Source organism: Corticium candelabrum, chromosome 16 (assembly GCF_963422355.1).
Source record: "Corticium candelabrum chromosome 16, ooCorCand1.1, whole genome shotgun sequence".
In the NCBI taxonomy this organism is placed as follows: Eukaryota; Metazoa; Porifera; class Homoscleromorpha; order Homosclerophorida; family Plakinidae; genus Corticium; species Corticium candelabrum.
In genome coordinates this window covers 906,838-921,330 of record NC_085100.1, presented here as the reverse complement: position 1 = coordinate 921,330, position 14,493 = coordinate 906,838, and the positions used below count along the sequence as shown (strand labels likewise).

The 14,493-nt window shown below is 42.1% G+C and overlaps 3 protein-coding genes and 1 pseudogene across 3 annotated transcripts; 3 read left to right on the top strand and 1 right to left on the bottom strand.

The window, feature by feature from the left end:
* The first annotated feature begins 47 nt into the window (after positions 1 to 47).
* On the top strand, positions 48 to 1,916 carry LOC134192274 (uncharacterized). The gene is made up of 9 exons (XM_062660995.1): positions 48 to 332; positions 480 to 603; positions 656 to 727; positions 786 to 859; positions 920 to 1,001; positions 1,064 to 1,125; positions 1,184 to 1,256; positions 1,322 to 1,547; positions 1,608 to 1,916. Exons 1-9 carry the CDS (start codon positions 48 to 50, stop codon positions 1,786 to 1,788), a joined length of 1,179 nt encoding a protein of 392 aa, XP_062516979.1. The 3' UTR covers positions 1,789 to 1,916.
* A 170-nt stretch (positions 1,917 to 2,086) lies between these two features.
* LOC134191990 (KH homology domain-containing protein 4-like) lies at positions 2,087 to 11,218 on the top strand. Its single transcript, XM_062660650.1, has 20 exons — positions 2,087 to 2,372; positions 2,428 to 2,498; positions 7,131 to 7,164; positions 7,232 to 7,308; positions 7,369 to 7,421; positions 7,492 to 7,649; positions 7,714 to 7,797; positions 8,248 to 8,289; positions 8,354 to 8,436; positions 8,491 to 8,551; positions 8,611 to 8,734; positions 8,919 to 8,962; positions 9,081 to 9,209; positions 9,855 to 9,942; positions 10,001 to 10,122; positions 10,186 to 10,220; positions 10,275 to 10,383; positions 10,442 to 10,471; positions 10,545 to 10,743; positions 11,030 to 11,218. The coding sequence occupies exons 1-20, from the start codon at positions 2,133 to 2,135 to the stop codon at positions 11,143 to 11,145; spliced, it is 1,899 nt and encodes a 632-aa protein (XP_062516634.1). The 5' UTR covers positions 2,087 to 2,132; the 3' UTR covers positions 11,146 to 11,218.
* LOC134192187 (craniofacial development protein 2-like) lies at positions 2,607 to 4,827 on the top strand (annotated as a pseudogene).
* LOC134192421 (ethanolamine kinase 2-like) lies at positions 11,140 to 13,298 on the bottom strand. The gene is made up of 7 exons (XM_062661161.1): positions 12,763 to 13,298; positions 11,944 to 12,086; positions 11,804 to 11,887; positions 11,644 to 11,739; positions 11,501 to 11,569; positions 11,361 to 11,434; positions 11,140 to 11,297 (listed from the first exon to the last, which is right to left on the bottom strand). The coding sequence occupies exons 1-7, from the start codon at positions 13,296 to 13,298 to the stop codon at positions 11,283 to 11,285; spliced, it is 1,017 nt and encodes a 338-aa protein (XP_062517145.1). The 3' UTR covers positions 11,140 to 11,282.
* Positions 13,299 to 14,493: the final 1,195 nt, after the last annotated feature.

Below are 14,493 nucleotides of genomic sequence, written 5' to 3'. Positions count from 1 at the left end.
CGCACGAGACACACTCACGCTCCTCCCACCTTGCCTAGCGACCGAAGATGTCGGAGACCACTTACCGGCGTGCTCGCGCCAAATCTGCACATGCCCGTCTTCTCAGCTCGCCATCGGACAATGTAGTCGACTACACTAAGAGTCGACGAGTGCAATCGGCTAGAATGCTGAAAAGGCAACACGAATCATCGGAGTATGTTTTACCGCGCCCGGCATCGAGAGCGAGCTTGCAGCAAACGGTCTACAGCACACAGTTCTGTAAGAAAGATACACCTCCGGCTCCTTTACGACCGACATCACCGACTAGAAGGAACAATCCTCATCCATCTTCGGTATGGCATTATCATATTTAGTAATTAATTAATTATTACTTGTTTACGAGGTGACAACGAGCATATGCATGCATCATTAAGGAGGGAGCATGCACAAAAGCGTCTTTCTTTTGCCAACGTTGATCGACGTCTTCGTTGTGTTTGCAGAGATTTATGACATGGAGAATGCCAACTAAGACGCTCGAGCATAGAAAGGCGGTGAGAGTATCCGAAGAGACGTTGGCTGATGTAAACAGAAAATTTTACGACGATTACGTCGGACTAGGAAATGGTTAGAGTTCGAGAGTTGTTCTACTGACGTTTACGATTGATTGATATTGTAGACTCTAGAAATGAACTCACTCACATCTATCAAGCCTCGTTTCGAGAAATGGACGAGAATCCTGATAGAGATCGTAACTAATCAAGTATACCATTTATTTTATTAATTAATTTATATATTTATGTGCATAGTTAGTGGAATCACAGGAAAACAGATGGAATTAGGAATTAGAAAGAGTTCAAAAAACCAGTTACCTAAACTTGATGTGCGAGGCTTTGGCTGTTTCATTCAAATAGAAATGCTACGACTTGTTCTATAATTGCAGGTTCAAGAGTTGTTTGCTCGCAGTTTTAAAGACAGTGCTGCTCCTGCCTTTAAAGAGTGGCTAGAGCGTGCCAACGAGGAAGGTGCGGAATGGAGCGGTTTGCTCGATTGTTTGCCATACTTTATACGAACGTTGTGATCGCAGAGAAAACGGCGGTGCTAAAAATGCTGCAATGTGCTGAGACAGACGAAGAACGGATACAAACGGTGAGTGACGGTCGAGAAAACAGTGAGTCCATACGTGAACGTGTGGATTCATGTACAGTTGCTACTCGGTGTGTTGAATCCTGATATGATGACCGGTGTTCAAACGTGGCTCAAGTCTGCTGGCGACTCGGGTATGCTTTAAGAGACTGCTGAAGTTCGATATTGATCGTTGAACACTATTCTTTTATTCCACCAGACAAACGTGTTGTTCTCAAACTGCTGCAGTCTATTGAAGGAGTCAAAGAACTGACGAGTGATCCAAAATCGCTGAGGCCAGGCAGCAGACAAGACAGAAGTTACAGTCGACGAAAATCTTTTCCCTCTAGACACGCGAGAGCGGCTACGTATCCCCAAGTAACAATCTCAGAGCTGCCTAACTACAGAGGCGACGACTACAATCGATGGGTCTACAACGTGGAGACGTAGGCGTATACATCGATCTGTGTACTCTAAGTTTGTGTTTGTGATTTTTTTGTAAACAGAGGGAGGAATACAGGCCACTATCGCACGGCAGAGAAGAATGGCAAGCCTTTCGTGCTCTGGCATCATCGCACTGTGCGAGATCCGACCCCTCGTGTGTATCACAGTGGATCAATTTTTGCAACTCCGAAGAAGCCGACGGGGCAGCATTTTGCTATAATTCCAGAATGGCCTATTGCTTGAGTGCAAACATTTGACTCATCAGACTTGCTGTATTTACTCAATCCTGGTCTCATTGATTATTTGTATCGATTGATTATTTATTAAGTTAATGTGCACGAAATGTGACATTCTATTACTAAAAACCTCCAACAACTAGACACACCAAATTGGTATGCATCTAGATCTATCAATGTAGTATGCTGCACACACACACACACACACACACACACACACACACACACACACACACACACACACACACACACACACACACACACACACACATGCAGGGCACGCGCGGTACCTGATCCGGGCCTTTCCTTTACCTCTCGCCCTGGGTTCGCGATTTATCAAAACTTTGTCGTATGAAACGGCGAAGCAAATGGGACCAATTGTTATCGGATATGCAGTTTCAGGGCAGAGAAATCGTAGAGAGGCCCCCTGAAGGTATGTTTGCACCTGTTGGTACCAAGTTTGACGTCAACAGTCTGGAAGCGACGCAGTCTGGAAGCAATGCCGCTGCTGCAATGGCTGCCAAATTAAATGCCATGTTAGCCGCACAGGGAAAGATTATGAAAGCCCCGGCTCCTTTACCGATAGGAAATGTAAGACTTGGAGGCGAGTGTTGTCTGTCCGATGTGATGGATGTTCTGGTTATAGGCAATGCAGCAGCAGCAAATGGTCCCACAGTTTTTTACTGTAGAAGTGGTGATTAATGACATCCCTAGCAGGCAAGTTGTGTGTGTGTGTGTGTGTGTGTGTGTGTGTGTGTGTGTGTGTGTGTGTGTGTGTGTGTGTGTGTGTGTGTGTGTGCTCGCACCCCCCCCATGTATATGGTGGCGCCCAGAGTTTGAATTGCTCCGTGGTTGCCTACCATTTTCCGATACTCTATGGTTCCATCGCTTATCATTTTTCTATCCTTTGAGTAACTTGTCACACCAGCAAGTGAGAAAAGCATGGCTGCAAGACCAGGATGTAGGATGGCGTCACTTGCACTTTCTCTCACTTGTTTACTCGCGGAGAACTTGCAAGTCTCTCGGGGTCGATTTCCTGCACAAAGAACATTGACAAAGTTGCGGAAGAGGATTCCCTTTTGGTACTTTGCTTCATGGAATGTCAGGTCGCTCGTTGATGTTGACGCTCCCCCTGAAACTGCGTGTGTGAGTGCTAAAACAGCTATTGTTGAGGAGAGGAAAATAGACCTTGTAGTAAGAGAAATAGACAGATACAATATTAATGTTGCAGCTTTGCAGGGGACATGGTGGTTTGGGAGTGCGGCTTATAGGATAAACAGGATGCTAATCAACCACATTGGGGACGTGAAGGTGTTGCACTGGTACTTTCTGGTCCAGCTGTAGATGCCTGGAAATTAGGGGGAGAACAATGGAAAGTTTGCAGTTCAAGATTGGTGAAGGCACTTCTAGTTACAGGCAAAAGAGTATCTGATCGTATCCACATTATTTTATGCTACACACCAACATTTTTTGCATCTGAAGCTGATAAGAGTACATTCTACCATAACCTCCAACAGGTTCTCATTGAAGTGCCATCTAGAGAGCCATTTTGGTATTAGGTGACTTCAATGCACATGTTGGATCCAGATGCTTGGGATTAGATCAGTGGGATGGCGTACTGGGCCCTCATGGGCTTGGGAAGTAAATGACGCAGGAAAAGATCTGCTCTCTTTTCTTTCCCTAAATTCAGCAACAATTTGTAACACTTAGTTTCAGAAGTGTGACATCTATAAACAAACTTGGCAACATCCTCGGGACAAAACAATGGCATTGCATTGATTTTGCAATCACCAGACATACAGATAAAAGAAGAGCTGTTTGAATGCAACAGTTAGACAAGGCACAGAATGTGGCAAAAAGGAAGGCTAACCGTAGTTATAGACCAAGAGTACAACACCAGCACAGGTTTGCAGTCTCTAGACTGCGTACAAGTCGAACCGTTGATGAAGGTCAAAATTCAGTCAAAGGTGATTTCCAAAATCAAGTTTGTGCTGAACTCAGCCAAGACTGGACAAATACTAAGACTGTGGAAGGGAAATGGTCAGTAATGAAATCTGCACTAGTTGAGACAGCCACGTCTGTTCTAGGCAATGAACTGAGAAAACACCCTGACTGGTTTAGAGACAACATGGAAGTCCTTGAGCCCTTACTTCAAAAGAGAAACAATTTGTACATCAAATGGCTTGGTACAAGCAATACTTTGGATCATCAAATGTTTGCAGAGGCTCGTAGAAAGGCACGGTTGGCAGTTCGAACAGCAGAGAACAAATGGTTTGTAGCAAAAGCTGAGGAGGCCCTAAACGAAAGTTTGATGGAAATATGTGGAAATGCATAAGAGAAATGCGGCGTGGTCGTAGTGGCCTTGCTCTAATGAAAACTGCAATAGTTGCAGATGATGACAGTGTTCTATGTGTCACGACCAGTGCATAGCAACAGCAGTGGAGACACCATTTTACAAAAGTATTGAATGTCATAAGTAGCTTTGACGCTGCTGAATTGGGAAAAATTGAACAGAGACCATATTGATCTGAATTCGATGACCTGCCATCTAGTGAAGATCTGAAATCGGCAGTGAATAGTCTAAAAAATGGAATGTTGGCAGGAAATTCAGGAATTCTGCTAGAAATGATGAAAGTTGCTTGTGCTGATTACTTTTTCTTGACTCATTTACTCAATTTAGTTTACTCAGTGTGGAAAGAGAAATCTGTTCCTATAGATTGGGCAAATGCTGTGTTGGTTTCTATACCAAAGAGAGGCAATCTCACAAGCTGTGACAATTGGAGAGGCATTGCCCTGCTGGACATGGTTGGAAAAGTTGTAGCCTCCATCATTTGAACAAGATTACAAAATCTTGCTGAGGAGGTACTACCAGAGTCACAGTGTGGTTTCAAAGGCTCAAGGAGCTGCACAGATATGATTTTCACAGTGTGTCAACTTCTTGAAAAGTTGTGGGAACATAACGCAAAATCCTCCTTCAGTTTTGTAGCTCTAAAACAGGCGCATGACTCTGTTCCACGCTCAGCCATGTGGTTAACAGTAAAGATGCTTCGAGTTCCAGACCACACCATTGACGTCAACTGATCATTCTATGACGGAATGACGGCTCAAATCGAACTAAATGGAATCTTGCTAGAGCCAGTCAGTGTTGATAACGGACTACGGCAAGGCTGTTGCATGGCTCCTTTGCTTTTTAATCTATACATGTGTTTTATAATGGATCGCTGGAGTACAAGAGTACAGGATCTTAGTGTAGGTGTCATGATCAATTACAAGTATGACAAAAAGCTATTTTGAAGATACACGCACAATTCTACTGAAATGCTGCTAGCTGGCTGTCAATATGCGGATGATGCTCAGGGTTCTGCCCACATGGGGCGGTATGGGGCAAATCGACCCATACTCCCCATTTTTGAACCCATATGAGCTGCTTTTTTACCCATATGAATAAAATTGCCGCGAGCATACAGGCAACACATAAGCGTACAGAGAGCACGCTACCTTATTTAAACCCAACCAAAAGAATGTTTCCCAAGCTTTCATCAATAGCATGCATTTGCAGAGTTATTCCGATGCACACAGCCAGTGTTGAGCGCACTTTCTCTCAACTAAACTTGATAAAAACGGATATACGAAATCGAATGAGCGAAAGAACCCTGGACGCACTGCTAAGAATTGCCGTAAACGGTCCTTCTTTGGAAAATTTTCCCGTGAAAGATGCTGCGAAACTGTGGGCTCTAAAGAAGAATCGCAGACTTTCGGTAAAATAAAGCATGTCGATAAGCGTTTGGATTGTTGAAATAAATGTGAAAAATGGAGTCAAAATTTATCCGTAAAAACCACGCCCCCAAAAATTTTTTCGGGGCCAGCCCCCGAACCCCCATCACTCATGACCCATACAAGAAAAAACCACGGCAGAACCCTGGATGCTTCCCTGCTGTCAACAACTAGATCAGGGGCTATGAGAGCGGTGACTGAATATATGAAGACAAGTCAAGATTTTGGTTTATCACTAAGCATCCCTAAAACTAAGGTGATGGCTACAGGTAGGGAGGTATGTTCCAAAAATTGCAGTCCCATACATACTGAACATTTGACATTGAATATGTACGAGATTTCACATATCTGGATCCACAATTGAAGCTTCAGGAAAATTTGACTTGGATGTAGATTGCAGAGTTACAAAAGCATCCAAGACATTTAGAGCTTTACGTAAAGCTGTGTTTGAGGATAAAAATCTGACTACATTGACAAAATGCAAAGTATATGATTCCTGTGTGCTCTCTACACTATTATATGGCTCTGAATCATGGACCCCTTTGAAGAAACATCTTCAGAAATTGAACTCTTTTCATAATAGATGTCTCCGGTCGTGCCTTGGAATCTCTATCACAACACAGTGGGAAAATCATATCTCAAATGAAACAATAAGACAAAGGTGGGGATCCTGACACTATAAACATCAAACTTATAAGACGACGTATGCAATAGTTAGGACATTTGGCTCGAATGCACAGCCATCAAATTCCCAAGATGTGCTTCTTTGGGTGGTTATCAGAAAAACGTCCACAAGGTGGCCCTAAGAAATGCTCGAAAGACATAATTAGGAAATACCTATATGATCTGAACATTGCAGAAAGCTGTTGGTATGACTTAGCAAATAGACCATTACCATGCCTGTTTGGAGTCTAGTCAAGGGATATCTGGCAACATTGATTGACAAAATGTTGTGTGCCGTGAATGCCACAGAGGTTTCAGATGCATTAGTGACTTGAAGAGACACAAGTGCATTGCTGAAAGAGAAAATCGTATACATGAGCAAAAAGGAGCCATTGAATGCCAGACATGTAAGAAGTAGTTTTGAAGCAAAGGAGGCTATGCAATACGCAAATGCATCGATATTCATGGGAAAACTTATTTATGACTTTGCCTTTGTCCCCACTGAAGGGGTAGCGTGTCTGTTTAGACAGAAGCAATACAGGAGGAAGAGGAGGTGTGTGCAGTTGCACTCTAGTTTGATATGTCTGGTACTACAGTAGTGGGTCGAGAATTGAATCACTGCAGCAATGTTGTCTTATAATTCTTGTTCACCATGCACTGTCACTCCTACTTTGCTAAAGCTGTGAAGTTCATTTTCAATCATTCAGTCTTAAGATATTAGATTTTCTAATTTGTGTAATAAAATTAATCAATATGGTAGCAATAAGTGATGAACCAAAACATTAGGCATAAGCTAACCAGAGATGATTGCAGAAAGGATGAGGACGACATTAGAAGACAGCTTTCTGTTAACTGATAATTAATAACAATGGAAACGTGTCATTTATAATGTATGCTTCCTGTTTCTATCAGAGTTATTCTCACAAGATCAGCGACTCACCAAGAAGTCGGGTTTACATTTCCTGTGTAAAACTGTTTGATCTAACTTTTCTGTTGTGATTTCGATTGTTCAGATTCTTAGACAGACTGGTGCTGCGGTGTCAGTCAAAGGTCGTCACATGACTCCAGAAGAGAAATCATTAGGAACAATGTAATCAGTCACTTGCTGAAGATACTTTGAAAGACATATGCTATATTGTATTGTTATTAGGGATCGACCACTTTATTTGTACATTTGTGCTGATACTCAGGCGAAAGTCAATGGTATGTATGCCGTTTATGCTTAGCACAATTTGTTAATCCATATTGTGTGGGTGGTATTTGTCTGTTGTAGCTGCGAAAGAGAAAGTTAAAACAATCATTTTGCAGTCAGAACTGAGCTTTCCTGTTGATCAGCGACCTTTCACCAATAATCCACATTTGTTTAATACAATCGGCTTTGATAATAGTCAAATGCAAAGACCCGGTGAAGCAGTAGCGAGTACACCAGTGGTAAAGAGCCGTTATTGTTAACTTCGTGTTGATGTAGATTTTGAGATATGTATTGCTCTGTTAGTTACGTTACGTTCAAGACAAAGTGTTTGTTGAAGCAGAGAGTGTTCCTGGTTTTGATGTTATTGAGAAGATATCGGGACCACAGGCAAGTATAGTAACCTATCTAATGTGTCTGTAATGTGTCTATCCATTTCACATTTGTTTCTACATACGCCACAACAGCTGTTTGGTAAAAGGTCACTTTCTTTGTTGGATGCTTTGTGATTGTGGGAGTTTCAACTGAGCTGTCGCTTTCATTTTTACTGCCTCGTAATCTGATGACTCGTAGATCTACAATTCCAGATTAAGGAAGAAGTTTGTCCATGTAGAGGACCACTGACTTGTGCTAGCCACAGCATCTTGTGAATGAAGTGAAACCAGACGACGGACACGAAAATCTGATATGAAGTGTAGTGTTAATGGTTTAATGTAGGTTCACGATTAGACTAGCTTACAAATGCGATGATACAAGTTGAACTCCCCATGAAACATTTTGCAGAGTTTTTGTATAGTTGAATTGAAATACAGTAATTAGTCCTGTGGTTGCCATCTTTAGGGTTCCTACCTCAGACACATAGCAGCAGAGACTGGCGCAAAGGTAAACTGTTTGCACTCATTTTCACTTTTTATCTCATTGCGTTTGTAACTAATGGTTACATTAGGTGTTCTTTCGTGGTCAGGGCTCTGGTTACATTGAGCCTACCTCAGGAAAGGAGTCATTTGAACCTTTCCATCTGTACATTAGGTAACCAAGCATTTGTGGAATTACCATTTAAGGCTATATTGTCAACTTCTCTAGCCACCCTAGAAACGAGGGGCTTCACGCAGCTAAGCGTCTGTGTGAGAATTTAGTACAGAAGGTCTGTGCATTTGTGTAGATGAGATTTGTGTTTATAATGTGTGTTGGTTGACGTTATAGGTCCAAAGGGACTATGAAATGTTTGTCCATTCTCAACACCAATTGCATCAACATCAATATCAACATCAACATCCACCCATGGATGACATTACTGGAGGCAATTGGGGGTCTAATTATAAGTCAGGTGCGACATGTACGCTTATCTGTTTGCTTACGTTTTTGGAGATTGAAGAAGACAGGCGGTGCCGTAGACGTGGTTGCATGTTGTATACTCATCTCCTAGAAGAATACGAGTGTGTTAGATTAGGGCTGGTGTGAAGGTACGATCTTGCCTTACTACGCACACTCACAGATGACATTGTGTGTAGGTCCTCCTTCTCTGATGTCTCTGCAATTGCCGTATCCTCAAATGGTCAGTATCTATTTGTTGTGTGAATTTGCGTAGTTGTTGTCTTTGTTTATGGTACTTGTTTTGATGTGTTGTTGGTCTTATTTTTTGCCTCTGGTGACTGCATTCTCTGTTGTCATAGCATCATTTTCCTCCAGCTAGGCACCATCCACCCATGGGTCCGCAAGGTCCACAAGTATTTGATCATTCTCATCTGCATCCACCTCATCAACCACTCATGATGGAACCACGTTTTGGGTTTGAAGCAGAGGTACAGATGTGTCTCAGTTTGTCATTTGACTCTGTTGTCGTTGTTGGTGTAATCTTACGAGCACGTTATTCATCAGTCTCTTTGCTTAGGTGCATGTGTGTGTGTGTGTGTGTGTGTGTGTGTGTGTGTGTGTGTGTGTGTGTGTGTGTGTGTGTGTGTGTGTGTGTGTGTGTGTGTGTTATTGTGTGTGTGTGTGTGTGTGTGTGTGTGTGTGTGTGTGTGTGTGTGTTGCAGAAACTAAAGCCTGGTTCACCGTATGACACTGACGCTGATGCTGGAATAGAAATGAATCCTATTCCAGCGTCAGCGTCAACGTCAAAGGATGCACCTGCGTCAAGGCGGTGTCTTTGATGTTGACACTCAGCTGAGCGTCAGCGTCAGTGTCAATACTGTGAACCGGGCTTAACTCTTAAAGGTCTGTCCAATGGACTCCTTACTTAACTTTTTGCCACGTTACATGGTAATCAATGAAATTTGTCCTACTTCCTTTTTAGTTATTACATCCATTTTGATTATATTATGTCTCATTGGATTGATTCCAATAAGAACTGCATGAACAACTATGATCATGCATTGTGCTTGTTATGCCGAAGTATGCATCAAAGTAGCTTGCTGCTATTGAGTAATTTGCAACTGTTATTGCAGCCTCGTCCACCTTATAATCCAGGATCAGGTCCTGGATTGCCAATGCAGTTTGGTCCTCCTCCTCTTCCTCAAGGCCCTGCCCCTCAAGGTAGATTATCGTTTCATTGCTAATGCAGTAGTGGACAGCAATTTCTGACAAATCGTAGCTGTAGTTGACCCATTCATACCACCCTGTAATCCTCCTCGTTCTGTTCCGCCGACAACGTTTGACTATCCACCACCGCAGCCCGAGTATCCGACATTTAACACTCAGCCGGCACCTCAACCAGTTAGTACAATACAAGCACTTCCTCAATTGCCATCATGTTTCTATATATTTATTTCACTGTAGGTGTCACAACCTGTGCATCAGTCTACACCATTGGGGTAACATTTAGTTAATGAACACGAGGATTTTTGAGCTGATTATAATTGTATTAGCGGGTTCAATGTAATTAGCTGGAATCCGGCTGCTGTTCCTCAGGATGAGCCAAAGAAAGATGAAACAGAAGGTCCTGCTCCTCCTCCTGCCAAGCGTCGTTTTACTGAAGTAATTTTTTTGTATTTTGTGATTATTGACTTTTATTGCTTACCATATTGACATTTAGGCTGTAACTTCAGAGTCGTCTGATGCTAAGGTCAGTAGTTGGCAACTTGGTGATCTGCAGCTGTAACCTGGTGTGCTGATGTGTTGCTATGATTTCTACTCAGTCTGTTAAAACCTCTTCACAGAGTTCTCATTCTTCAGTTGGTGATAATGTAGAATTCCAAGTGCCCAGCAATGTCACTAGTCCTAGAAGGTTTCAAGAATCGCAACATAGTTCAACTAGTTCTGGTCAAACGTTTGCAAAGCCACTTCCACCTCGCAGTTCTGGAACATTTGCGAAACCAGCCCCGCCACCTCCAGTCGGTAAGCCTGTCTTATTAGGAGTCTACATTGAAGACGAGAGCTTTGCGTGTGCCAGAGAAAGACACGCCAATCTCTCGGATGTCTTTGTTGTTTGCTTGTAATAGTTATTATTATAATGTAGATACTAACATAGACAATCACAAATTATGTCTTGCTAACCAGTCGTCCTTTCTTTTTTATTGGGCGCTGTGCTCGGATGCTGAATCTGTTACCATCCAATCTACATCCCTTTGTTTTCGTTCCCTGTTGGTTTGTTTGTGTGTTGTGTTTTCTTTCTCCTATTCAGCGTGGCCAGATAAATCAAAAGAAGAGGACAATAATGCAAAGAACAAGAGTAAACAAGTTTCAGGTTTGGCTTCTCTTATGGCATACGAAGGTGACTCTGATGATGATAGTACTTGATAGTATAAACACTCCGTAGTAGTAGTATTACATACAAACGTATGTGTTGATATAAAATAAATCCTGTTTTGCTGACATTCTAATTCTCAACTGTCAATCTCAAGAATGTTTCTTTCCTTTGGAAGTATTCATTGATTCTAATAATGGCATACCTGTGAGCAAAACAACAATTATCTTTCACCGTTTATACACACATGTTGATGTGTCATCGTAACCCTAAGAAGTCGAATTCTATATCTGAGTGTGTTGCTTGTACTAGTGCCCATACGCCCCAAAACAGGTGACTTGCCTAAACATGTACATCATTAGTTGACTCTTACAGAATGATTCAGTAGAGGTGCAAACATGAGAATACTTGCCAGGGCAAACTTATTCACTTCCACGTACAAGTTTTCAATCTCATCTGTGTCAATTGATCTTTCTGCTAGAATGGACAAAAATAGTAGTAATAATAATTATTGTTATGTGAATCATGTGATGGGAACATGAGTGACGTACATCCACTTTGTCGAGCTGTTTCTTCCAAGTAAAGCTGTAACCATTGCATCTGGAAGTCTTTGTCCGGGTATCGACTGTAGTCGACGTTGTCCACACCTACACAAATTGTGGCATACAATGGTAAAGTGTTTAGTACAGTACGTCACATGTGAAGTTTGACCTGCAAATTCACAGAAGTGGTCAGCTATGTCGAATGCTCTGTAGTTGAAATTCGCATATTCATTGTCAATAAAAGTAACGCTATCTGCATGCAATGGATACCATCATTGCAGTATTTCTATTTGGCCATAATGTCTCAACCTTTTGCTTTGCTAATAATGATGTTCTTCACCAGTAGATCATTGTGGCAGAACACGACTTTGGAGTTTAGAGGAACTAGAGAGTCACGTAGAAGCTGAAGTTCTGCCACCAACACTTCTGCAGAAGGAACATCTCTTTCCATTCTAAATCAAGCATTTGTTAGAGATGACTGACAAGTAGTCTGCTTCAACTTAATTGCCTCAATTCTGTCTGTTGATCTGCATGTCTGTTTGCCTGCCAGCTGCCTTCCTGTCTGTGTCTGTCTGTCTGTCTCATTTATTGAAACACAGACTCTATGTTACATTTCTAACACTAAATGCAAACAAGCTACGAGTTCAGCTTTAGTATAATGCAAAGCTAGTTTGGTAGTCTCTATCGTATATGTTCTGTCTGTCTGCCTTTCTGTCTGTCTGCCTTTCTGTCTGTCTGTCTGTCTGTCATATATTTCCATTACAATGAAATTTCCATCAAACTCTAAAGCAAACCTAAAGTCCACTACATAATAATTACTACATAATACATTATCCCCCCGTAAGGGGGATAAAACTTAAAAGAAGCTACTTAACTACAAGTTGTGCAAAGTCAGTGTTTCTACAAAGGGTCTTAGGTCCAGAACTGATCATCATGAGTTTTCTTGTCAGCACACTTCCATTGCAACGTTGCAGTTGAATTGAAAACCGTCTGTCTGTCTGCCTGCCTGTCTGTCTGTCTGTCTGTCTGTCTGTCCGTCTGTCTGTCTAACTGCCTGCCTTGCCTACTGTGCATAATCACAAGATGCATGGCCGTCTGCAAATTCTTTGGGCTAGATGCAAAGTCCACCTTTCCGTTCGTTGAGTTCTCATGTCAGATGAGACAATTTCCATCCATTTGTCCAAGGTTGAAAAGAGAGCGGGCACACAGCTTGAAGCATCATCCGATTGATGAATACCATGCATCTGCACCATCCGACTAATGATCAGCTTACAAATATCAGGTTGACGAACATCCTCAACATCTAGAGGACGTCCGGCAATATAGCTATAGCTGCAACCATTGTTGAACGTGGCAAGGAGACGTGCTGTACTGCATTTGTGGTCAAACAGAAGCTTAAACGTCTGTTTCTCTCGTTCACGGTCTATAAGCAGATCGGTGTCGTTTCCATGAATTCGAATGAGAATGGCATCAGGATCATCGTCCATTGTAGCTCCCGTGTGTGCACCGATCAGCTTGTTGCTGATTCCTTCCGTAAAATAACGGTATTTAACCAATTCAGTCTGCCATTCGGGACGAACAGCCTTCACTACAGGGAAAAACGCATGTCCTGCGACTCCACCATTCCAACTAAAGGCTACGTCGAGGTGTGGGACCGACGACATTTTAACGGGAGGGTTCACAGTGAACATGCGCAATCGATTGTCAAGAGCTGCGACCACCAGTTTACAGTTGCTACTAAATATGAGGACAAAAGGCAACTTCTGGCTCTGGAAGTGTACTACTGTTTCCGACATGTAACGTAGCATTGCTATGGCACTGCTGGCATGCTCAAATTATATTCAAGTGGTTGTTGAGTGGCTTTGTGGAAAGTACGGGTCGGCGGCTCTGCGCCAAGAGGACGATCGGTTCAGGAGCGAAATTAGATAAGTAGATGTATACGTAATATGTATAAATATATAGTGTATCAATGTTAGCGTAGTGACGATTTACTGCAGCTTCTTAGCCCTGCGGCATTCATTATGACCAAATTATAGTTTGTACTGTAACTTTAGTTAAACGCGGATACATTTACTAATAATTTATGGGTGCATTTCTTTTACCTAATCCAGCTAATCCAGATTAGATGGATTAGCTAATCCGTCTAATCTGCTAATTCTAAGTCGTCTAACCTGGATTAGCTGGATTAGGTAAAAGAAATGCACCTAATATATACAACATCAGCAATCTTGGAGTTTGACCAGTTGGTTGGAATGTAATGGCATCATGGTTGACAGCTGTGGTCACTCTTCTATAATGTGGTAGTTATATATAGGCTTAAACTTGCAATTGTAACACAATTTGGCAACTCTAAGTGGGACTAATTGATTGATTTTTACTTTAGATGTGGATACACGCATTTTAGCTTGTCTGTGTTGTCTGTTCAGAAGGGTGGCACCAGTGTGAAACTCTAGAGCTATCACCAGGAAACATTATCAGGTAGGTTGCCTTCTTTCATGTTTATCGATATATTGTTTGAATGCAATGAGTGGCACCATGCATATATCAGTGGTTGATTAGGAATCAGACTGAATGAGAGGGTAGAGCTGAGTCGAAATGTTGCCAAAGAAACTACTTGTGTTACTTGAGGATAATACTAGACCACATCAGTGAAATATCTGTAGAGCTCACTTTATGATTAATTTATTAATGAGGCGCCTACAGCAGGGATACCTACAGTACAACTATTTCATTAATTGATTTGATGTGCGACTTGGTAGACCAAACTGGATAGGATAAACAAAAATTGATCGAAGCAAATGGCTGGCTGCACATAATGCATTTGATTTTTCAGTGACAAGGAGAGTGCTCCTTCCTGCT

Excerpts from the sequence above, each read along its gene's own strand:
- LOC134192274 (XM_062660995.1), top strand. The coding sequence starts at position 48 with ATGTCGGAGACCACTTACCGGCGTGCTCGCGCCAAATCTGCACATGCC. Across the intron at positions 604-655 it reads TTACGTCGGACTAGGAAATG|ACTCTAGAAATGAACTCACT; the intron begins GTTAGAGTTCGA and ends TTGATATTGTAG. Across the intron at positions 1,126-1,183 it reads ACGAAGAACGGATACAAACG|TTGCTACTCGGTGTGTTGAA; the intron begins GTGAGTGACGGT and ends ATTCATGTACAG.
- LOC134191990 (XM_062660650.1), top strand. The coding sequence starts at position 2,133 with ATGAAACGGCGAAGCAAATGGGACCAATTGTTATCGGATATGCAGTTT. Across the intron at positions 7,309-7,368 it reads GAGAAATCATTAGGAACAAT|GGATCGACCACTTTATTTGT; the intron begins GTAATCAGTCAC and ends TATTGTTATTAG. Across the intron at positions 7,650-7,713 it reads CAGTAGCGAGTACACCAGTG|TTACGTTACGTTCAAGACAA; the intron begins GTAAAGAGCCGT and ends TTGCTCTGTTAG.
- LOC134192421 (XM_062661161.1), bottom strand. The coding sequence starts at position 13,298 with ATGTCGTCGGTCCCACACCTCGACGTAGCCTTTAGTTGGAATGGTGGA. Across the intron at positions 11,888-11,943 it reads CATTATTAGCAAAGCAAAAG|ATAGCGTTACTTTTATTGAC; the intron begins GTTGAGACATTA and ends CATTGCATGCAG. Across the intron at positions 11,435-11,500 it reads GAATAAGTTTGCCCTGGCAA|GCAAGTCACCTGTTTTGGGG; the intron begins GTATTCTCATGT and ends GTACATGTTTAG.